This window comes from Primulina eburnea, chromosome 15 (genome assembly GCF_022965805.1).
Source record: "Primulina eburnea isolate SZY01 chromosome 15, ASM2296580v1, whole genome shotgun sequence".
NCBI classification, from domain to species: Eukaryota; Viridiplantae; Streptophyta; class Magnoliopsida; order Lamiales; family Gesneriaceae; genus Primulina; species Primulina eburnea.
Genome location: NC_133115.1, coordinates 1631505 through 1655136, shown reverse-complemented (window position 1 = coordinate 1655136; position 23632 = coordinate 1631505). Strand labels below are relative to the sequence as shown.

Below are 23632 nucleotides of genomic sequence, written 5' to 3'. Positions count from 1 at the left end.
AATTTTATTAATATCATATTTATCATATGTTTATCATCAGAACGAAATAGAGACATCTAATACAACTCGCATAGACACATGTAGTGTCATCATGAGTCCGTTGATGAAATTTAGATGACAAAAAAATGAGACATAAATGAAATGAATTAAAAATTGTCACATTTCATATTGATCAAGTCCACAAAACCATACCTATTGAATCAAAAAGCAATACATATTTCTTTAGTATTCTTATTCATAACAACTCGCATGACCCAATTTCTTTGTTTTTTTTTATATATAAAATCGCCATAATTAAGAGATCATTCCTATACACAAAATAAGTACACAGTTTCAATAAACAGTGCGAATATGTTCAGTGCATGGAACGGGCAACCATTTCCTCCGGAATCCCATCACAACAGACAAAATTACAAATATATACATAATTCAAATAAATGATTCATCGTATAGATTCGTTGCAGCCAATTTCATCCTCTGGCATGCAAGAGAGTTTCGCTCAAAATTGTTCCCTATCATTTATTAAATGATGATTACATCAACGTACCTGAAAGTATTTGCTCCATTTACGAGGCGAATGGCAGTCAAGTTAAGTGGACAATTTTCTTAGTCTTTTTTCAGCTAGAATGGCCAGCTTGTTCTGTGGTTCCAGCACAAGTGCGTGCTTAAAATCTGCAAGTTATCCCCAATATATATGAGAAAAAAAGAAGAAGAGAAGTAACCATGATGAACCCAGTCCGTCCAATATGCTCGAAAACGGTAGCTTCCAAACACCTCGAGAAATGTATCCCACCCATTTTTTAACTCAAATAGGACTCGGTAAATCGACAACAAAAAATTTTAAAATAGTCCATGCACGATATTTTTAGTTGAAGGATAAGGATGTTTGAATTCCATGTCCTTTTATGAGGCACGAGTTCAAAAGGATAGGGCTAATAATACCACAACCATATCTTATCATGTAGTATTTGAAGAGGAATTCACTACTTCTGACCTTGAAGAGCCTCTTTGTAGAAAAGCAGAGATTCCTTAGCTGTCCCTCGTCTCAAATAGGCCTTCACGTTCTACATTGGGAAGCACGAGTTTCTTAGATCGATTCTAGTGCAGTATGAGTGTAGAATGTGTGTGCATGTACCACACGAAAGGGCAACCGAGACAAACTGCTACTTTCTCAAGCCGAGCTAAAGCTTTGATGTCTCCACCTCGAGCTCGAGAAATTAATTTTTTAAAATATTAATGAAATTATAATATACACTTAATTTTATCATAAATTGCAGTTCAAAAAACACTAATCGATTGAGCTTGAACTCGAGTACTAATGCTGTTTTTATAGAGTTAAGCTTGAGTAGGGTGTTGACTCGACTTGGTTAACCCATGTCACGATTACTCATGGATCCTTAAAATTAGTTTCTAACTCTGAGGACCTGGTTACCATCACGGAGTTGGAATATAATTGTTGTAAACAGAGTCGGGAAGAAGATTAGTCAGTGTCATATCTAATAGTGAAAAGAACAAGAAGCTCCCATCACCTTCTTATCCAGGGATATCGCACTGCTACAATCGTCTTCAGCTTGCTGAAAGCTGCATAAATAGTTCATTTATCAGAAAAATGACCAATAAAGTGCTTTTAATGGAAAAAAAACTTTTGCACAAAAAGAAAAGGATGTATCGAACCATCCTAACTCCAAGTAAGCAGCTGCTCGATTGGAATAGTATGTTGCATTTGTCTGGTTCAGTTTTATTGCCTCGGTGTAGTAACTTACAGCTTTATTCCATTGTTTTCCTTTGTATGCAGCATTACCCTGTAAGAAAAAATATTCTAAAAATCAAAACAAAGGCATGCATCACACTAAAAATTATTCCCGGGAATAGGAAACTAAACAAGATATTTTTCTGGTTATTCAGAAGAAAGTATAAATAATCGCATGCAGTCATCCTGAGTTGGCGCAGACCACAAAGAACAAAACAAACACTAAACAGCCATAGAGCTCCAAAAACCAGAAAACATTACCAAAGACTAAATTTTATAGCTAGAGACTCCACAACTATTGGATGATATCTTTATTAGACGAAATTTTTAAAGGTACTGCTACTACAAACTTATATTTCTTTGCTTTAGTGCACAAGCACTAACAAATCAAGGGAAAGGATGCTATAACAAATTATTACTTTAATGTTGCATGCAGTAACTGCAATATCCATCCGAAAGAAAAATTCAACCCAAGTAATGTGGAAAGAGGTGATATTTTCCTCTGTTAAATAGGATGTTCAACCATACAAATTTAACATACTTCAAAAAAAATACAATTAATGGGCAACCCCATCATGGGCATTTTAGAGAAAGATCGAACTTTGTCAGAGTAGGTCCACTTTCAATTTTATTTAGGCCCCAGTAATCAGTATAGTCATCTTTGATCATGTGAAATATAACAGAAACAAAAAGGGGGCGAGTTTTGAAAACATCTTAGTAAATAGCATTCTTAAAATTTGTCACAGTAATTAAACAATTACAATTGAAAATGGTTTCATCATGGAAACCATAGAAAGATGATAATATGATAAAGTCCCCGTTAGAGCCAATAATGCTATCAAGATCTTATACAATGGAAGTTTTTTGCAGTCAATGGATTCAAAGTGATGCAAGAAAACAATGGAAAGGGATATAATGGGGAAAATGTTCATCTTGCCATGATCATTGCAGAAAGCATTCGAGCATACTTTACTTTCTTAAGATTTTTCTATAAGATACGCAAGTTCATCCCGGTGCAGGTGATATTGCTACCAAGGACCTCAAACTAGCCTTTTAGCTTTAACAAAGTATTCCTTCCACTGAGAGCTCCATCATCTCGTCTACTACCAAATGGAGATATATAATAAAAACAAATAATTGATCTTCTCTTTTCTCTTTTTCCTTCTACTTTATTCGGTTTCAAGTATAGACAGATTTTAAATCAAGCACTACTGTTGGCAAAAAAAGTCAAAAGAGGAACAATTCGCATTTCACACTGTCAATTCAACAAAAGCATAACGCTATAAAGGGCACCCATAGTTTATCAACAAGCAAACAAAAATAAAGTCAAGTCCTTTACCGCAAATACTTTGACACAAATAAACATAAATTCCATCAAAACAAGTAGCTAGCGCAAGTACAAAACAGATTCAATGAAATTAGTATGCTCAGATTTTTAATCCAATTCCAACAAAATTTCAAAGAAAAAGCCAACGGCTTGAGATTAGTTGATCATGGTTTGTTTTTAGAAAAAAGAAAGAAAGAAAATGGACCTTTTCTTTCAAAAGCTCAGCAGCATCCATGTTGCCATTGGCATCTGGAAATGGCATGGAACTTGAAACATTGTTGACTTCTTTTTGAAGAGATGAATACATATCCAAGAAGGTATCAAGTAAAAACTTATCATTTCCATGAGATGCAATGAAAGATACTGAAACTGGAGAGTCATTATGTTCTCCAAATGGTATTGTGACCTAGACACAAGAATAGAACAAATGAAATCAAAGAGTGAGTGAAAGATTCAGAAGACAGAACAGCATTTGAAATTTCTTTAAAAAGATGGTTGGAAGGGCAAGAAATACAGGATGCAGTGGGTAAACTTCACTATGCATTACCTGACAAGCTCCAGACATACTTGAAATGCTTAACAAAGTATAAGCCCTATCAGAGGAGTCAGCAGGAAGACCTTTCTTCGAGTTCAGCTTGACTGGAGCATCAGCCACTGTGGGAATTACTAATATTCCATCATCCTTCAAAAGCAAGAAGAGAAATAAAGCCAACTTGATACAAATCAAATAACAAAAAGATGAGCAAAATTCAAGACAATGATGACATTATAAAGCAGGAACTGTAATAAAAAGGTTGATATCGATCAGGTATTTATATCCAATTCCACTACCAAGAAGATATAGAAGGATCCATGCTCTGATAGTGGTGAGTACCTTCAAGAGGCTTTGTAGAGCAGCCCGCATCTCCGTTCTAACTTTATACAGACTTTTAATGTTATCCTGGTTTGAGTTTATTGAGGTCCAAACACGATTAGAAGTTTCGGAAGCTAATTTAGGTTTTACTGATTTAACCCAATCTTCATGATTTGTTTTGAACTCATATCTGAAAAAAAGAAAAATCCAGTCAGAGAAAAACCGAGGCTAGAATCAACAAAATTTCCACAAATGCTTCTTGCATCTCAAAATAAAGTTTTTAATTTATTCCAATTAGAAATGGGAGAAATAAAGCTTTTAACAAATAAAATCTTAAAAAGATATTTATACACTGATAAAAAAAAGCCCTATAGCTCTAAGGAGATAATACACCAGGTTGGTAAGAAATAAGGTAACCTAGATTTTATGAATATCAAATTATCAGACAATGAAACAAAGAAAACATCAAGAACATGCAGAGACCTTTGTAGCAAAAGCATTACAGAAGACAGTGCTTTCAAAACAGACATTCCATTTTGCTGGTTTGCTGATTCATCACGAAAAGCTCCAAGGCTGGGAACATTTGAGGCAACATACTTCCCGCAGTTCACATGCTCAGGAGTCCGGTCTGCATATTTTAAACATAGCAAATCAGTAAAATGTAAATGTCAAACACTAGAACTATTTGGTGTCAAAACCCAAAACAATGCCTAGTTCATCATGAAAACGTACAGAAATACTTTGTTGAAACTTTTTTCATTCTTCAAATTATAAGAAGTAATAACATAAAATACAAATATTAATATTAAAGACTTACAGCCAGATAGATTCTCTGTTGCTTTGCTCACAACATGGACAGTCTTCTGAATGGGAACCTTGGAAAGCTGGAAAAGATCATCAGCAATAATCAACCGCCTTGTCCTTTTAGGTGCCAAAGGATTTAACTGCAGTAGACTATAACCCACGCGATGCAAAACAGATGGATCAGCAGCCAACCATCCTGAGGCATTGACGTCATAATTACTAAAATAAAGTGATTGACATAAAAATAAAGATCTCAAACTATTATGATGAAAAAAATGGTCCAGCTTTGTTCCAAATGAAATTCAAAAGATGAGATGAATCAAGCAACTATAAGTAACCATGAAAGTATATTTGTATAATGACATTTGTAACCAATATATGTATCTAGTAACAGTAATTAATTTTACACTTGTAAGCTTTTACGAATGACATGGTAGATCAGCCAAGGTATGAATTGTGCTCATCCTTCACAATTATATATTGCTGCCTTGAAAGAACATACAATAAAAATGCAGTACATGATTATGATCCATGTCTAACAAGATGTGAGCTGTAATATTTAAAATTTTGAAACAGCAGCAAACTTCAGGATTGCATACCAACAGCATCCAAACTTTGGGAGTTTGGCACGACGCCAATTGAAGATAAAATTCCATGAGATGGTCTGAACCCAAGGATGCCACAAAATGAAGCTGGTACTCTTATACAACCGACTGTATCAGTACCTAAAATAGGCACATCATATGATTAGAATTAATTTCAACAATGAATACAATTTAACCAGGTAAGTACATCTTGAAGTGGTACTGTTGAAATCTCAGAACTTAGGTACGAAAGGAAACAAAATATGACCACCTATGCACTAAAACTAGGACAAAGTAAGTCAGTAACGTGACAATTATCTCCAGAAACTAAATTTTTACCAAAGTCTTAGGCAACTTTCTCTCATTATAAAAAGAAGTTACATTCACTAAACACCAATTTTATTTATGCTTTTTTTTTTGCTTGGGTCAAAACATGTATCTTTTCAAATGAAGTAGGATGTAATCTAATAAACAATGATAATAATAAACAAACATCATCTAAATCCAATATGACAGGTAGGGATCTCGACAATCTTGGCACATCACATTCAAAGTTTAAAATATCTCTACCAAGAGCAAAATCTAAGAGATGTCCGGCAACAGCCGCTGCTGATCCACTAGAAGAGCCTCCTGGAACATGAGATGGCTTTAGTGGGTTGGTTGGAGTTCCATAGTTCCGATTTTGCCCTGATATACTGTAAAAATGTACAAGGACAGTAATCAACTGCTGCCCTACTCCACATCAAAACTCAAAATCCCCCTCCCCGACCACCCAACACCACCATAAATTGAAAGTGAATGATTAATAAAAGGATATAGAAAATGTTATTCCAACACAAGCAAAATAGAATCCATGAAGCAACACAGAAACCACTATATTGTTCGACACTTTTACCTCAACCTGGCAGAACAATTTTTCACAGAAAATAGCATTTTCCTTTCTGGATATCTATCGTACCCATGAGTGCTATAATGTTGTATTTAAAAAAGTTGAAACTAAGGCAAAATGAAATACCCTAAACCGAGCTCATCCATAACAGTCTTGCCCACACAGGTTGCCCCATTTTTAAGTAATGTCGTCACAACTAGAGCTGTTTTCCCGGCTTCATCATGTGTCCTCTTCCAATCAGCACTTCCATATCCCGTTACATAGCCTTTTACATCAATGCTACAAAATCATCAAAATGAAAGAAAACGTTTAGCAGTTTGTTGAAATATCATCCATGTGAGCACTTTACTGGTACATAATTTCAGGATCAAACTTTCTACAAAAAACTACAAAAGACTTTGAGCTTTTCTCATTTGAAAAGCACCACTGGCTTCCCGCTAGTACCAGATCCAAGTGCATCACAATCATATTTATTTGGTACTACATTTTATACCAATACAGGCCTTCTCGCATCCAAAGATTTACAATAACAAAATATAGCAGATTCTTTTCATCCTAATTCATAAGCCAAAAAAATCAATACGAATACCATGTCAAGAAAAGATGATGAATAAACTTGAGTTCTTCTCTTCTTATGCCTAGAAGCTTCTCAGCAAGACCAAACAAATTAGTAACATTCAAAAACAGGAGAAAAAACCCAACCATGAAACTAATAATTAATGCGACCTTTCTAACAAAAAAATGAAGCTGAGTAACCGAGCAACCACACCACACCACACCAAACCAAATCACCCGTGCACATAATATAATAAACATTAAAAAATTCAAAATGGAAAAACAAAAAATGACCACATACTTGTCATTGATGGCGAATGTGAGGCCAGAGAGAGGGAGACGAGAAGCCGGAGGCGGCGGCTGAGGAAATGGAAGGAGCTCGAATCGCTCGATAAAAGCTCCGAAGTCTTCTTTAATGGAGCTCGTAGCTTTGATCCGACGCCGCTGCACCTCCGCTAGGATCAAAACTCCGGCGATACCCACGCCGATCACCACCCACACCTTCGGGTTTGAAGCACTAAATTTGGATAATTTAGACATTTTCCCACTGAAATATTGATAAGAAGTCGGCGAATAGCGGAGAAGGTTTCCGTGAAGGGCTCCAGATTCCCCTTGAAAATTCAAAACAGAGAATGGGGTTTTAGAGAGAGACAGAGCCAAGGGTTTAAGGAGAGAGAAAATGAAGGGTTTGGTTGGTATGATGTTCGTGCTGGAAATGTTGACAACGTACTGAAGCGCGTTCGGTCGACGCGACTAACCGATTCGATTTATATTTTAATTTATTGAATCATTTCAAATTTGAATTTTTTTTTTATTACAATTTGAGTTAAAATTATTTTTTCGATAATACGCGAGTCTAATATAAATATATATATATATATATATATATATATATATTTCAAGATTTTTGGACGTTTTGACCTTCTTAACTTTCATCCTTGAATATTAGTTCGAATAGTTCACAAATATATTTGAAGATTTCGAATCAAATTAAAATTTTCTTTCGAGCCAAAAATTGAGTTTCAAATCGAGCTCGAAATCGAATATTCTTAATTCGAGCCGAATTTGAACATTACATTTTTACTAATATTCAGCTCGGTTCGATACGTTACACCTCGAGTGAACACGAATCGAGTTTAGCCAAGGATTACTATTCAAGCTCAACTCAATTTAAATTTTATTTGTTCAAGTTCAAAATCAAACGAGTTATCAATTTCAAGGTAGAACTTGACTTATGTACGTGTTGAGTTAATCGAGCTTGTGCTCGATAAGATCGAAAGTTTTCTTAGCATATCGACAAAAAAAAAATAGGATTTAAATGTTAGGTATATATTGACAAAAATATCTTTTAAATTTTGTATCATATATATATATATATATATATATATATATATATATATATATATATATATATATATATATATATATATATATATATATATATATATATATATATATATATATATATATATATATATAAACACACACATACACTCGAACTCAAGTTGAGTAAAAACTCAAGCTATTCAAGCTCGACCAAATCAATGTCAACCGATTTTTTTATCAAAGCACTTATAAATAGTTTGACTCGCTTGCACTCGTATGTACACAATCTTATCCAACAAGTTATTAAGCAATAAATAAAATAACATTAGTTAGGGGATAAAACATTTTAGAAAGGAGTAGGTCTCATGAGAGATCATATCACGGATCATAATCTGTGAGACGGGTCAATCCTACACATATTCACAATAAAAATAATACTTTTAGCATAAAAAGTAATACTTTTGCATGTGTAACCCAAATAAGAGATCCGTCTCACAGATACGACCCGTGAAACCGTCTCACACAAGTTTGCCTTTAGAAATTTGATCATATATTTATTTGACTATATTTATTAGAAATTATGTGACTTTTTAATATATTGACCATTTTATCACCACCACGTTTCTTTTTTAGCATACACATTTCCTATTAAATTAAATTTTGATATCAAACATTAAATTTAAATAAATAAAGAAAATATGGGGTGTTTTTATTTTAATTACAAAAAACTAGAAAATATTAGCCGTTTTATTGATAAATTCGGCCTCTTGTTTGGGGCCGATCATATACTTGAGCATCCTAGAAAAACCTTTAATGTAGTATATTTGATTAATTATATAAATAAATTTGGTTTTTTTAATGAAATTAATATTTTGAATGTCAAATAATTTGTGATAAAAATATTAGATATATATATATATATATCCTAGAAAAACCTTTAATGTAGTATATTTGATTAATTATATAAATAAATTTGGTTTTTTTAATGAAATTAATATTTTGAATGTCAAATAATTTGTGATAAAAATATTAGATATATATATATATATATATATATATATATATATATTATATGAAAATAAAACATAAAAAGAGAGTAATTAAGATATACTTATTCTTGCATTTTAAATATAAAAATATGAATTTAATAGTTTGCTGATTTATTATTTTTTTGAGAGATAATTTACACAATTATAATCACGAGAAACATAATATTATTGGATTTATCATTTAATAAAGGGAAAATTGTTTTTGTTTTTTTAATAATCATGTATGTTTGTTTTTTTGTGATTTTGATAATCTATATTATAAAATTAAGTTTTACTCATGTATTTTCTGATATTTTGCAATTTTTATATCTCCGATTATTGACTTGATTAGGTGATACAAAAGAAAAAGATCCGTTCACAAGAAATTACAACTAGAAGTGTTATATTCTAAAAAATTGAATAGTTAGAGTCGACGTCAAACACGCAAAATTAAATAAATTAAAACAACTTATGAATATTATAAATCATACGACATCTAAGTAATGTTTTGAACTTTCGAACTTAAAATTTTTAAACTTTTGTTGCACGTTGGTTACGAAAAAAATGTACTCCAACATAAGCACATCGAGGCCACCACAATGCACCACAACAAGTGGCCACATCCAGTACTACGCCCTTCACTACCATCTCATAATCATCGAAATCCACCACCACGACTGTATAATGATCCCCGGGGTTGCTGGACGGTTCTGATATACGTGGATGTAATTTTATCAGATCTGACATCTTCATAGTTCGGGGAAAGTGTGAAGAGTTAGTGCAAATTGTTGTCATACCATCGCAATTCGCAGGGCTTTCGGGTAAATGTTTCGACGAAGCATTCGTGCAGGTCTAAACCCCAACTTTCACAGGTAGAGTAAAGGGTTTCTGCGCTCAACTACAATGAAAATCTTGACTTGTTTTGTAATTCTTTGCTCAGTGATTATAAAGAAGACGACTCTTGTTGGCTGCCGTGGATGTAGGGTCGTCCTCTGAACCGAACCACGTAAATCTCCATTGTCCATCGTTCATTGTTATTTTCTTGAATGCATTTTTGGTTAATTATTTATATTTATAGCGTATTTTTGTAAATGACCATTGATTTATGTGAAATCCAAAATCCCTAAATACTAAATAATGCCAAGAAATTGTTCAGACGTCCCATCGTCGCCATTTCCATCGATTAATTTCAAGAAAAGGATGTCAAATAATGGAAGGTATACATAATCAAGGTTTGTTTTTCATTCACCTCTCTTATATTACAAAACCCCACAAATCCCTCCAAATCCTTGCTTTTCTTGTCTGTAATAATTTTTTTAGCAGAGAAGCTGACATAAAAATCTCCTATAAAATCCATTTAATTTGTTTGGATTTTAGTTTATATAATTTTGAAGCTGACATAAAAATCTCCTATAAAATCCATTTAATTTGTTTGGACTTTAGTTTATATAATTTTGAATTCTCAACTATCTTTTCCAACTATATTTTAAATTATTATACTGGATTTCGAACTCATCTAATATTAAATCATATAAAATCTTTCTTTCCAATTTTCTTGGCTGAGTATATATCTTTTAATCCAAATGCAATATTTAATTATGTTTTTAACTTATATCTAATCATCTATATCCCTACACAAATAAAGAGATAGAACCAGAATTAGAACCACAACTCTGATTTTTTTCAAAAAAAACAAAAAAAAGGGTATTGGAAGAGGGTGTGTGTGTATATATATATATAGGGATGATACATGTGAGAGAACGTTTACTCAAGAATTTCAGTTCAATTACTATTTAGAGATTTTATTAGAATCCCGTCAGCATATCAGTACTAGGTATATACAAAAAGTTGACTACAAATAGAGCTAGGTAGTAGGTATATATGAATGTGATGAAGGTAACCTTGGTGGTGCTCATTGGAATGCCAGAGACATGAAAGTATCATCATCCAACAGAGTCTCTATGTCGAGCATTTCACTTTCATCATACCCTATATCTTCTTCTATGTTGTCTGGGATCTCATTGGAACCAGCCTGTCAAAGATGGGGAATAACAGAAGAAAAATAAATGAGACGTGGAATTGTACTCTCTGCTCTCCCTATTTCAAATAGTCGCAACATTCATCAAACTTTCTTTTACAATATTTGTCACGCTATTTATCAAATTTTCTTTTTCAATCACCTGATATCCTAACATGGATCTCGAGACGAGAGGGAGAGATTTTCCACCCTTGACCCAAAAAAGTGTGCGTCCAAAAAAATTGATAAGAGGAAACTTAGTGTCTAGCAAAACATAGCTTTGTTGTGCCAGAAACTTGTGATGAGCCAAGGTTTGATGGATATCTCTCAGAACAGTTCTCGTTGAAACACTTCGAGACCATCATGATCATAGGATTTAACAATGTTATGATGATACATACTATATGATATATACCACCCACCATTTTATCATTTTTTAAGCAAGAGAGTTGATGCTGAATAACAAGCCAGGTAAAGAAGAATGTCATTATTAAAACCAGAATTGCTGCTCCATAATTTCCTTAAGTTCATGATAATGGAGAAATATGTTAGTGGCTTCCATTACGATAGTGATCCAAATTTGGCACAGAACTTGACGGGACAAAATAATCTTAAAACATATCCTTTAGAAGACCTCTAGACGAGCATTCGGACAAGTTTTGACTGAGAATAAATGATCTTTACTTCTGATGGCATATACTAGAAAAAGGTTACTGTAAACATCATTTGCACCTTTCATTAGTTTATGTGAATTCATTTCACCAAAGCATCAACGGTCGTACCTTTGTTTCTCGGAACCCTTCAGCAGCAGTTAGCAGTCTACGGTACTGAGCTCGGGCTTCAGGGTATTGGGCCATAGATTTCACCCTTGCAAGTGCTTTTTGCATCCTTTCTTCAGTTTGTCTTCTTCCTTCCTTCAGAACATCATAATTGTCTTCCGGCGACCTAGTGCCATGCATGTTCGGCCCATCTTGGACCACATCTGACCCAAATCCACGGAAACCACGCCCTTTACGTCTCCAGCGCAAAATCACCTTCTCCAATATTCCCACTGGCCACATAATACTTTTATGTTTCTTCCTTGCCTGATGCCCCCTCACATGAGCCTGATGCCGTACACAAAGAAATGTCAGGGGTGTTAAAATAGTTTAAAAAGAGGATTGTTAGTCAACTAATAAAGAAGGTACGATTGGTTCAAGCGTCATGATGTGGGAAACTATGTGGTTATGCTTAGATCGAGAATCTAGAGTATGGCTGTTCTTTTGTCATGCGTACAGATTAAAGTAGTCTAGTTTTTCTCGTAAATGAAAAAATGTGCATGCCATGATAAACTTGACATGTGTTGTTGTCTGATCACAAGGATATAAAATGATGTACACAATTTATTTTTCAAAAACCAAAATGCTTCATTCCTTGGAGTGAGAGATGGCACCTGAATTTTAACAACTTTTTGCCGAATTTGCAGAAATTCCTTCCGCTTTTTCCAACCACGAAACTTTTTCTGGATGTGCACAGCAGCAGCATTGGCCAAACGTAATCTGGAACTTCTAACAGCTAAAAGAGAAATAGCATGCTCATCTGAACTCAGCAACTCATCACACCCCTGTTCAGTAAATTGCTTCCTCTGAAATGACTGGATGCGGAAAATTTGGTGAATGCGAGCTGCTGCTTGTGATGCATTACAGACAGCGGCAAGTGAATCCTTGAGTGAGAGTGTATCTGGTACCTCCTCTTCATTTGTAGGGACTGCTAAACGTTCCGAAACTGTATGTATAGCATTCCTTCCAGAAACTTCTGGTATACCATCTTCATCCGGATCATTCATTCTAAGAGTTGTGAGATGTGTGGTCAGGAAAGTCTCAGCTAGAAAACCAGATATCCCCTTGTATCCACTGGAAGAAGCCAGATCTGCTGGAGTTCTACCCAGCGGATATTCAGCAGATGGGTCTGTCAGCGCTCCAGGAGCTGCACCTAGGGAAACAAGAGCAGCAACTGTGTCCTCCCTAAGAAACAAGAACATGTTAGCATTAAATTAAACTGTTTCTTTTACAATTTTTTACCAAAAAAAGATGCATGATTAGGAAAGGTAACCTCAGATTAAATCCAGATGAAGGATTTTCACTAATACCTTCTTGTTTATATGGTACATAAAATCAATCCCAAAACGTAGCAAGATATAATTAGACATATTAAAGGCCTACAATTAGGTGGTCAGATGAACAAATATTAAAAAACTCATTGAGGTCAGAAAAGTGTAAGAATCAACTCATATAACAAATGAATAGCTGAAACTAGTGGTGAAAGGAGGGAAAAATCCACATTTTGTTCATAATTAAAAATGGAATTCTAAAGCTAGGAACATTTATTTATCACCATGATAGAGCAGAATAAGTATTACAAACAATACAGCAGGTAAGCTTGCACAGTTTATGTTCCCCAAGTATCATTTATGCCATAGGCACAAGTGCAAATAAATAAGTGAAGACGAATGACGTGTTTTGATTGGAAGATGAGTTCAAGACACTACACCTGCCATAAAATGCAGCCCAATGAAGTGCTGTCCATCCATTCACGTCTCGAAAATCCAAACTAACTCCTGGAATGATAATTGGCTGGAAGACCCAATTAAAACCAAGAGCAGCTGCCAAGTGTAGAACACCTTGACCTCTGTCATCAACAACTATTGGCACTGTATCTTCTTCATTTATTCTTTGAAGCAGCCAATAATAAAATTTCTCTTTTAGATGCTTTTCAAGAAGCACCTCTCCAGTCACCATCAGCCGTGCTGTGCTATTTTTTTGTGTTAACAATGCATCATGGCAGTTCTCCTCCATCAATGAAACAATTTTTTGAATCAGAGTTTGTTTTCCAAGGTCATGTTCAATGAAACCGCTAGGGCTTCCAATGGGTCTTTGGCATAATAGCATCTCAAGTCGTCGGTAGAGATGCATCACAGTTACAACAGCTGCATTTACATCTGTAGCACCAATATTTTGATCGTGTCCACGCCTATATTCGAATTCTCGTATTTCGCTGCAAGCGAGCCTGTTGGAACAAGTGACATAGAAAGCGACGAGTCCAGGCTTGTGTAGTGGAGCATGGGAACAAAGAATCCCATCTGCTAAAACATCAGCTGGAATCTCCATCTCTCCAAACATAATTGACCATTTGCATTTTGAGAACTCTAATCCACTCTTGAGAAATTTTCCAATAATGAGAACCTGATTTATGGAAACATAATGTGTGCATACAGCAACATTAAGCACGGTAATTTAATAGCCCATTTTTAAACTTACATTAGCATGTTAGTACAGACTTTATACTACTGACCACATGGACCTCTTGCAAACATGGAGATTTTGCAAACCAGTTTACATCACAAGCAGATCAGAACTAATTTCAATGATAAATTGAGGTAGATTCCCTAGACATACAGAACAAAGATAGTCATTTTGTACCTTGCAATCCCAATTAGAGTAAGTCCAGTTTGGAGAAAAATCAATAATACTGAAAAGCTGGTCTCCCAAAATAGAAGAGCTCAGCGAGTCTGCATCCACTTCCAATTGAGCTGAGATATTGGAGTCGTACTCACTCCCCATAATATTCCATGAAAGCCTGTTACTTGACAGCATATCCAATTCGTCAGCTTCTCCAAGCTCCTTAGCCATCCAGCGGGTGAAGCTGTCAACTTTCTTCAAGTTTCCATCCATTTGCAATGAATTTATCAGCGGCTTTTTCAGTAAGAATGAGTAGTTTTCATTCCCTACTGTATCCTTGATATTCTCCAAATTTGGATTGACAGCACTTCTAATTTCCATTTCTGTAAGCACCGCCTGAAGATTCCTCTGTTCAGACTGATCTTTATGCTCCCCAGGATGATTGCAAAATGGATCTATATTGTTCTCCTGATTCAAGAAAAGATGTTTCACGTCAGACAGCTTACTAGCACAATCATGAGGTAAATTTGAGATCTCATGGTCAGCTTGCGCAAGCTCAATGAGGGGTCTCTAGAAACATCACGAGGGAAAGATGGAATTACGTCATGTTTAAATAAAATAGTGAAGCAAATTAAGTAGTTGGAACGATTTGAGTAACAGTTTGCTGGTTCTTATATTTCAAAGCAACATAGCAAGAAATCTACAAAAAAGTTTAATTGCCATGTTTATACAACTTGCTGTGAGACATATTAAACTTTTTAATCAGCATTCATTTGATTAACATTCATCAGGCATGCACCTGGATGTCACGGGGATCAGAAAAAGGAGCTTGCAATCAATGTAGGATAAAGGGCCTCTTTTTTATCAAAGCGCGTTTAATCTTTTCGTAATTCATATTAATCTAGACCAATATGAGAAGACAAATACAACAGAGGAAAATAATCAAAGGACTGTCACAAAAATAGGTCATTAATAATGGTTTCAGGTATGATAATAATTTTAGAAACCCCATTACATTAAACACGCACCATTTGCTTGAATGGCAAAGGCTACAAGAAAGAAAAGTTCTTAAAAATAGGGTTTGAATTTGTATAGTGGTGAGTTTGTGTGAAAAGTTGTATAATAATATCACATAACAAATAATGGAATTCACATTTTTGGCAGCTTCATCCACAACAAGAGAGTTTAACCATGGCAGTAGAAAATCACATCAAGGACAGGACAATCGCGCAATATTGACCAAGGAGACTATCAAGGGAAGTTCTTCGGTAAACAAAGGATATGAGTATTTCAGAGTAAATTGTTCGTTTTGCAGCAAAATGCTTGATTCTCATTGTTTGCAAATCAAATATTCGAAGGGGGTTCATTGTTTGTTAAAGACTCCAAAGTGTGTCAGGAAAAGTACCTCAACCTTAGCTTGGACAGGAAAGTAACACACAGATTCCTCTTTATCGGTAAGCTCACCTGTTCAAAACAAGCACATGATATTATTCTTGGACTGAATATGAAAAATTGAATTATAAGGATGATTCTGGTAATATGTTATCGAACCTGCGGCGTACTTTCCCGAAGCTTCTTGCCCAGATCCCAAATCAAGTGTTGGTTGAAAACTAGATACAAATTTGCTTCCACCAGAAACATCCCTATGCCTCCGAAAATGTGTTGCATAATTTGGGGAAGATACATCATAAGAACTTGATAGGGTAGAATGACTGTCGTTGCGCAATGGTGACTCCGGATACGAATGAAATCTAGAATTTGCTTGGTGATTGTCCTCTATGGTAGGTAAAATGACCATGAATCCACGAGAAACAAGAAGGAAACACTCTTGAATATCAAGTTCGATGCTCGATAAAACAATATTTACCATTTTTTTGTTGGGGGGGTGGGGGGGGGGGTGTTACAAACAGTTACCAGATTCAGCATCTTCATTAGCTGAGGACAACGTGCTGGTGGGGCTTGCACCATGAAAAGTGGTAGAAATGCTATCATTTTCGGATTTTGACAAGACAGTGTCCTTGTTTCTAACATAGTTGGTGTTCATCTTGCCACCCTGAAGAATGAGAAGGGATGAGATAAAATTTATCAATATGCCCCTTTTTCTTTACTTAACTCCAACTTCATAATAACCCAATAACTTAATTTTCTTCCATTGGCAGCAAATGATTGTGGGAACTTGTTGCAGATCATAAACTAGTACAGGGAGAACAACTAGAAAATTATGAACACCGTCCCTGTTTCATGGGCCACATATTATATGACCAGAATAAATGTGCTTTCAATTTTGAAAAAAGGTAACCAAGATGCAATGGATTGTTCCGCCAGTTACTCATATGGGAATCATGCTATATAGCATGTTTTTTCATGGGAAATTTAAAAAACATCAAATTATGGGATGTGGAAGAGGTGAGAGCCCAATAACTCATTTGAGCCCAGCCCATTTAAAACTATTTTCAACCCAACTCCTGTAATGTATTATGCGTACAACAATAGAAAGAAAAGCTTCTCCCAGCCTTGCACCTCGTCGCTTTTCTGCTTTTCTCTCCTCTTTCTGCAGCAGTAGCGCAGCTGCCGCCAGCTGCCGGAGAAGTGGGGGCAGCAGCCAGCAACTTTTTCCACCAGTCTATTAGCCTCTTTCCTGCCATGAATTGGAATATTTCGAGCTCGATTGGCCCTGTTTCCAGCAACTGAGCGCGTGAGCTTTGATCCCGTTTTAGGTAAGGTGTTGGCTTCGATTCTTGGTTGTTCTTGGTGGATTAGTTATATAAGTGAATTATTAAGCATTTCCATCCAGCTTATTTTCTGACCGTGAACAGTATTTCCGACGACTTTTCTGGCGAGCCACCTCCGTGAGATCATCGTTGTGCGTTTAAGCCTCGATTCATGAGGTATTAAGCTTGAAATTCCAGATTTTGAATGGGCTTATAGGCTGCCGAGAATTCGATTTTTAACCGCTCCGATTTAAATTGTTTTAGTCAGTTAGAATGCAGTTTATTGAAGTATATAGCGAATTGATATTGCAGATTATATCGTTGGACGAATTCATCAGAAAGTCCTTAAGAATTATTGTGGTATTATAAGTTTGTAGTTGAGGTATGCTCAAACATATATTATTATGACACTTATATTGGTGTGTAAAAATTTCAGTGGATGTTGTTTGCTATAATGTGTTTGAATGTTTACTCTGTTCTATAAAAAAATGTTTATTCTGATGCATTCATGCATTAATTGTATTGACATAACATATTGAGTCTGGACTCTTTTGACGGTGATTTATGTTGATTATGTTGAGATATATACCGAGTCATCAGACAGACGAGTGAGTAGGATTAGCCACATTCCCAAATGACAAGCTAGGGACAAGCGACTTAGCTACTCGCATTCTCGATGCTACGTGCATGGACGATCGGCGATTCGATATTGCATTCCTGGTACGGGTGACCACTGTTTTTGTTGATGATGCTATTTGTTTGGACTCGGTTTGGTATCCGTTATTCCATTGTTACCATTCATGCATCAGATATCATTGTATTTACTTGGTATTATTACATATCTTTTATATACGTCGTAATTTTACTGGTTTGTCGTACCGGGGTCCAACCCCTGTTTTCTTTTATCTTGTGGTTGTTTTTGGTGCCACAACAGGTCATTCCAGGGGATTTGACGTGTCTGGTGGAGCGTCAGCGAGTGGTACCCAATAGTCAGTCTGTTTGTGTCAGAGTTCCAGATTTCTATATATTATACTAGTTTGATACTTTTGCTAGGGAAATGCCCTGTGTAGCTGATGTTTTTATGTTGTTTTGGATTGTTTGTGATATGTTGTGTCTAGTCTTGGCCAGTGCGGCTGTAGGATATTGGCATGTTTGATTGTGAAATTGATGTTATTTTCGGGCGTATATTGATGTCGTCGTGTTTTAATTTTTTGGGATGTCCAACTTACGGGGAGATCATGCCAAAATTTCTATAGGCTCAAATGACATTTTAAACTCGTTTTCACTGTTTACACTAATTAATCATTTTTGTTAGATAATTAAATATTAATTAGAAGCACGGGCCCTCACAAAGAGTTCACAAATTGATCCTCTTATGATGTTTAGAAAAAACTGCAACCAGAGAGTATCGAATAAAATTTATTTTATGAATTCTAATTAAGTCTCACCTTAACTCCCAAATAGTGGACAAATACTATGTGCATGAGATCCCTGCCAATTAGAAAATGGTCAAGTTATCCATTGATTATTTCGAAGGATTGATTCACAATCAATCGTAACTACAACGATGCCATGAATTGTGGTTTCCCCAAAGGAAGCATAATCACATATTTTAATTACACATTCACTCCAATTACATGCTATGTGCCATCAATTTAAAACTTACATAAGACAAATAGACAAGAAAATGAAAATAAAAATATAATTAACAATCAAAGACCACGTAAGGTAAGTTGAAGCAACAATTCCAGCAACAATAATAATATAATGATATATTTTTTCAGTATACATGATTTAATGATATTAGTCCAAGACTTGGAACAAGGTTTGTACAAACCAAACGCATGAACGGATTCAGCTCAATGATAACGAATCCATTTTTCTTCAAGGGGTCTATTTCATAATTGGCCAATCTCGCAAAGCTTGTAGTCATTACCATAAGCTTCAGTTAATTCTAAGTTTATGCTCAATATAGACACCATGACTAATTGACCATACTGATGTACTGAGTAGCAGTAGCCCATAAACATTATTTAAGAGGAGAACAAATAACCAATTGTTATGATTGAACATTAAAAGGGAGATTGTTCTACAGTCAAAAAATAATTTTCATAGAAAGGAAACCAGAAGTGGATAAAAAATATATATATATAATTGTGATACTAGCTATTTCTTATGATAGGTATAGCATAATAGCACAAGTAAAGTACTGGCACCATTAATGAGATGCACCCAAGACACTAAATCTTAGTGGATCACATATTCAATGGGACTTACGGCTCAAGCAACCAGTAGCTCCGCCTTTGAAAATTTTCATTATCCTCTCCATGGGCATAGTAACAATGCAACATATCAACGCTTCCAACCTAAAGCAAACTTAAATCAATCAATTAAAATCACCAAGAATATGTCAATGATAGTTATGTTATAGTTCTATAGACAGTAGTCAACGAACATCAATGTTACCCAGCAGTTCAACGGCCACCACTGGGTTCACATAACATTTGATTTCATTAAAATTAAAATATGAAGCATGCTTTTACAAAAGCTTTCATACATCGTGCTCAGATATATGTGCATTAGGATTAAAGTAGTATGCAACTGGTATACAATAAACAGAAAACTCAGGCAGAAAAGATTGTGAGTGGATGTGAATCGTATCAAGTAAAATATGTACGAAATGAACACTCTTGAACTAATCATTCCAGTCCCGTGAAGAATAGATGAAAGGTTCAAAAGTCAACCGTATTAGCTAGTCTAATGAAGGACCAATGACAACAATAGGTATAATCATCACTCAGTATTCCATAACATTCCACACTAAGTCTATTCGGTTTGGATGTTGAAATAATTCATTAATAAGCAAGGACTAGCTAGAGCAACTGACCACTTTTTCTATCTAACCAACCTGGCCAACTAGTTTTAGAAATTACTCTCTGGTATATAAAACATCCCATTTCTAGGCGCATTTCATCAAATAAACAATGAACAAATTTCAGCACAACAGGGGATAGGTTGTATGCAATTCAGCTTACCTTCAGTTTCTCATGGGCTTCTTTAACAGTTTTCCCATCCTTCTTCTTTCTCCAGTTATGTCCATCCTTGCGGAAGTATCTTAATACCTTCCGATCAAAAAGAAAAGTAGAACCACCTGACACAAACATGCTTCTGTGTTAAATTGACCTGTAGCAAGAGACGAACTTGACCAAATATTACAGTGATATTGGAAACAAGTTCTATCCAGCAGACCCAAATTCAGCAGCATGAAATACATTCCGCGGTTTCAGTTCAATTAATATCCCATTCTTTCCTGAAACACATATGATGAAAGAGATATTTCCTCCAGAGAGACAGTCATATCAGCAATAAAGTGTCTTAATCCAAAACGAAACAAAACCAATTATAACTTTCCAAGTCTTATTCAACTAGCTTGAATAAGCTGACAGAATATTTTCAGAAAACAACAAAACTAGATTTACAACATGTCAAATAGGTAAATAATTTTATTTGGAATATTCAATTATAAGGACAAAGAGCTCGACTTATTAAGTAAAACTGAAGCAGCAGACAGCTGATATTGAGAATAGACCATAACACAGAACACACGACCACACAGGTGAAAGAGAGATAAACATTTCCTCGGGTTCACTAGTAATGTCATTCCTTAGAGGGATTCACAATGAAAGCTATCATTTTGAGAGCTTTTTCAAACAAAACCATGACGATATTTGATATCGATGCAAATTTTTGCCATAAAACCTTCTGGACCAGGTAAAACAGATCACATCGCAGATACACTGAGTATGAATGAGGTTGCGGATGAACAAAACTGCATTTTTATCAAGGTAGCTAGTGATGGCTAATTATTTTTCTAAGAATTCACTTATTCGTCCTCCAAACATTTTTTAACAGAGTTTGACTCAATCTATAGCCGTTTATTGTATATTTGTGCTCTACTTACTAGCAGAGTTCCTAGTCTAAACCTCACAAAACGCCTTCAAACAGTTGCTGGTACGATCAGTCTGGACAGGTGTTTATGGGACACAAATGATAGTATTACATGATGAAATAAATATACTGCATTAGGCTCTCGTAAACGGCAGCACAAATTCTGATGTTAAAATTGGTCTACAAAAAATTAATAGTTTAAGTTTATTTCCTGGCAAAAGATTGTTTTCTTTTATTGGCAACATGACTAGTAACACTATCCAGAGTAAAACCATCTGACCATGAGACATCGATAACGAAAACGAACACGATAATTGACTAGATAACAAAGACGTACTGACTGGGTTATTTGGAGCCTCAGGAGAGACACGAAACTTTTGATAGTTACTAAGAATTTCGCAAATTTCCGCAGGTCTCAGCCACCGATGTTGGGCTTCTGACAATATCTGATTAATATCTGCACAAAAACAGAATAAGTTTGTTGTGCTTCACAACTACCAAAGATAAATGTGTGTGTGTGTGTGTGTGTGTGCATTTCATAGACATTGACAAAAGCACACTTATATACACCTGTATGCATGAACGCATGTATATGGCTGTATGCTCCAAGAGAACTAAGAATAAAGTTTAATTATGAATAAATACATCCAGTCCGTGGATGAAAGAATGGACTCGAGAAAGAGCAGTCTTCTGACATTCTTGTTATATCTCATTCAACAGAGAATAACGAAACATGTATTGAAAAATAAAAATGAGTTCTACTTATGAAAACTCGCGTTGGTGATATTTCATAAAGTGTGAAAATCTTTATGTTCAGCCAACACTCCTAGTGGCGCAGCGGCGTGAATCACTCGCCCAATAGAGGGAGGTGTGGCTTCGATCCCAAGTTAAAGCAAAAAACCCCACCCCCATTGTAATTAAAAAAAAATTTTTATGTTCTGTGTTTTGCGGATGCTCAACCTGATAATCTTTAATAGCTTGGCATAAAGTTTCTTTAAAAAAAAGTTGCATAAGAATAAGTCAACCTTTCTATGCATTTTATAAACGAGGAAGAAATCGAGGGTTTGCAGATTTCAAGTTTCATCATTTACCATACTACCGCACTATATCCATATCAATTCTCTCCATTAACAAATGGAGCTCAAAACTGAAAGTATAGCTGCTCTTAAATTGAAGTAAAAAAAACTGAATTCACTTGATTCCACACAAAAAAAGTAAATCGCAGTAAAAGGCAGAATATAAGTCATACCAAATTGGAACCCTAGACCGTGCGATCCGCTTTCAGCCATGGATGACTGGATCACAGTACCACAGCTCTTCTCTTCCTCCTTTTTTTTTTTTAAATAAGTACCACAGCTCTTCAATCACCTCATGTAGATAGATGTATGTCTACGCGATGCATACAAAGAGAGAGAGGGAGAGAGAGAGAGAGAGAGAGAGATAAACCGTTAGTTCATTTATCTTTTTTATTTTATAAATGAAAAACGTGTTAATAATGAAATTTATCTTTAACGAAATTACTTTTTAAAAGAAAATTATTATTATTACAATAACTTTGTTTTTGAAATTGGCAAAAAATTATGTGAGACGGTCTAACGGGTCGTATTTGTGAGACGGATCTCTTATTTGGGTCATTCATTAAAAAGTATTATTTTTTATGCTAAGATTATTATTTTTTATTGTGAATATGAGTAGGGTTGATCCGTCTCATAGATTATGATCCGTGAGACGGTCTCACATGAGACCTACTCTTTGAAATTTATGATCGAACTCAGCACTGAGCAATTATAAAGTTTTTCTTTGAAAAAAATTATTTTGTAGGATGGTCTCTCGATTTTATATTTATGAGATGAACCAATGTAGTTCATATATAGATTGAAAAAATAATACTTTTGATATAAAATACAATATTTTTAAATAAATCGATCAGTTAAAATATATGTCTCACAAAATTAATCTCGTGAAATGATTTTATAAAAGTTTTTGTGAAGATCATATTATGTTTAGTTTTTAAACTGAATGAAAAATGTTCTATTCTAAATATTCAAAATAATCTCTTATAAAACTGATTAAATATTTTATAAATGATTTTGAAGGTTAAATATATAAAAATATTTTGGATTCAAATCTTTTTATAAAATAAAAAATTTATAAATACGCAAATTTTTAAAAAAATAGCACACAGAGTTTTGCTTCCTCCTCACCGCCGCGGACTATCCATCCATCTTGTCCATCAAAGTATGGGGACTATCAACAACCAATGAAAATATGACATATGGACAATAGTTGCTGCTTCCGACAGAATTTCTGTGAACCGGTGCACCATATATTTACCCTGTTTCGTGTCGGGGAATGGGCCAATTGAAGTCAAGTTTCCATTTCGTAAAATAGGTAGTAAATTCT

At 34.9% G+C, this 23632-nt stretch overlaps 2 protein-coding genes and 1 long non-coding RNA gene across 5 annotated transcripts in view; all 3 read right to left on the bottom strand.

Annotated features, from left to right (window-relative positions):
- LOC140814184 (uncharacterized) overlaps positions 1 to 23632 on the bottom strand; it is a 95799-nt gene that overhangs the window by 58577 nt on the left and 13590 nt on the right. The window lies entirely within an intron of this gene.
- LOC140814182 (outer envelope protein 64, mitochondrial-like) lies at positions 252 to 7473 on the bottom strand. The gene is made up of 13 exons (XM_073173074.1): positions 7064 to 7473; positions 6334 to 6486; positions 5889 to 6013; positions 5334 to 5459; positions 4748 to 4930; positions 4414 to 4558; positions 3952 to 4120; positions 3625 to 3759; positions 3283 to 3483; positions 1675 to 1802; positions 1530 to 1581; positions 995 to 1064; positions 252 to 672 (listed from the first exon to the last, which is right to left on the bottom strand). The coding sequence occupies exons 1-13, from the start codon at positions 7300 to 7302 to the stop codon at positions 590 to 592; spliced, it is 1809 nt and encodes a 602-aa protein (XP_073029175.1). The 5' UTR covers positions 7303 to 7473; the 3' UTR covers positions 252 to 589.
- On the bottom strand, positions 10823 to 22654 carry LOC140813441 (calmodulin-binding transcription activator 2-like). Of its 3 annotated transcripts, XM_073171906.1 has the most exons (13): positions 22479 to 22654; positions 21567 to 21686; positions 20317 to 20432; positions 19559 to 19647; positions 18730 to 18772; positions 16485 to 16623; positions 16122 to 16346; positions 15976 to 16034; positions 14592 to 15038; positions 13663 to 14354; positions 12566 to 13136; positions 11916 to 12239; positions 10823 to 11148 (listed from the first exon to the last, which is right to left on the bottom strand). In XM_073171906.1, the coding sequence occupies exons 1-13, from the start codon at positions 22516 to 22518 to the stop codon at positions 11029 to 11031; spliced, it is 2985 nt and encodes a 994-aa protein (XP_073028007.1). In that variant the 5' UTR covers positions 22519 to 22654; the 3' UTR covers positions 10823 to 11028. The 3 variants fall into 3 exon arrangements, with proteins under 3 accessions (XP_073028007.1, XP_073028008.1, XP_073028009.1); XM_073171907.1 differs by lacking the exon at positions 22479 to 22654 and having other exon boundaries at positions 21571 to 21686; XM_073171908.1 differs by lacking the exons at positions 18730 to 18772; positions 20317 to 20432; positions 21567 to 21686; positions 22479 to 22654.

Excerpts from the sequence above, each read along its gene's own strand:
- LOC140814182 (XM_073173074.1), bottom strand. The coding sequence starts at position 7,302 with ATGTCTAAATTATCCAAATTTAGTGCTTCAAACCCGAAGGTGTGGGTG. Across the intron at positions 4,931-5,333 it reads CCAAAGTTTGGATGCTGTTG|GATGGTTGGCTGCTGATCCA; the intron begins GTATGCAATCCT and ends TCAATGCCTCAG. Across the intron at positions 1,065-1,529 it reads CGATATCCCTGGATAAGAAG|AACGTGAAGGCCTATTTGAG; the intron begins GTGATGGGAGCT and ends TTCCCAATGTAG.
- LOC140813441 (XM_073171906.1), bottom strand. The coding sequence starts at position 22,518 with ATGGCTGAAAGCGGATCGCACGGTCTAGGGTTCCAATTTG. Across the intron at positions 21,687-22,478 it reads CGGTCTAGGGTTCCAATTTG|ATATTAATCAGATATTGTCA; the intron begins GTATGACTTATA and ends GTTTTTGTGCAG. Across the intron at positions 15,039-15,975 it reads CTGTCCAAGCTAAGGTTGAG|GAGAACAATATAGATCCATT; the intron begins GTACTTTTCCTG and ends TTCTTGAATCAG.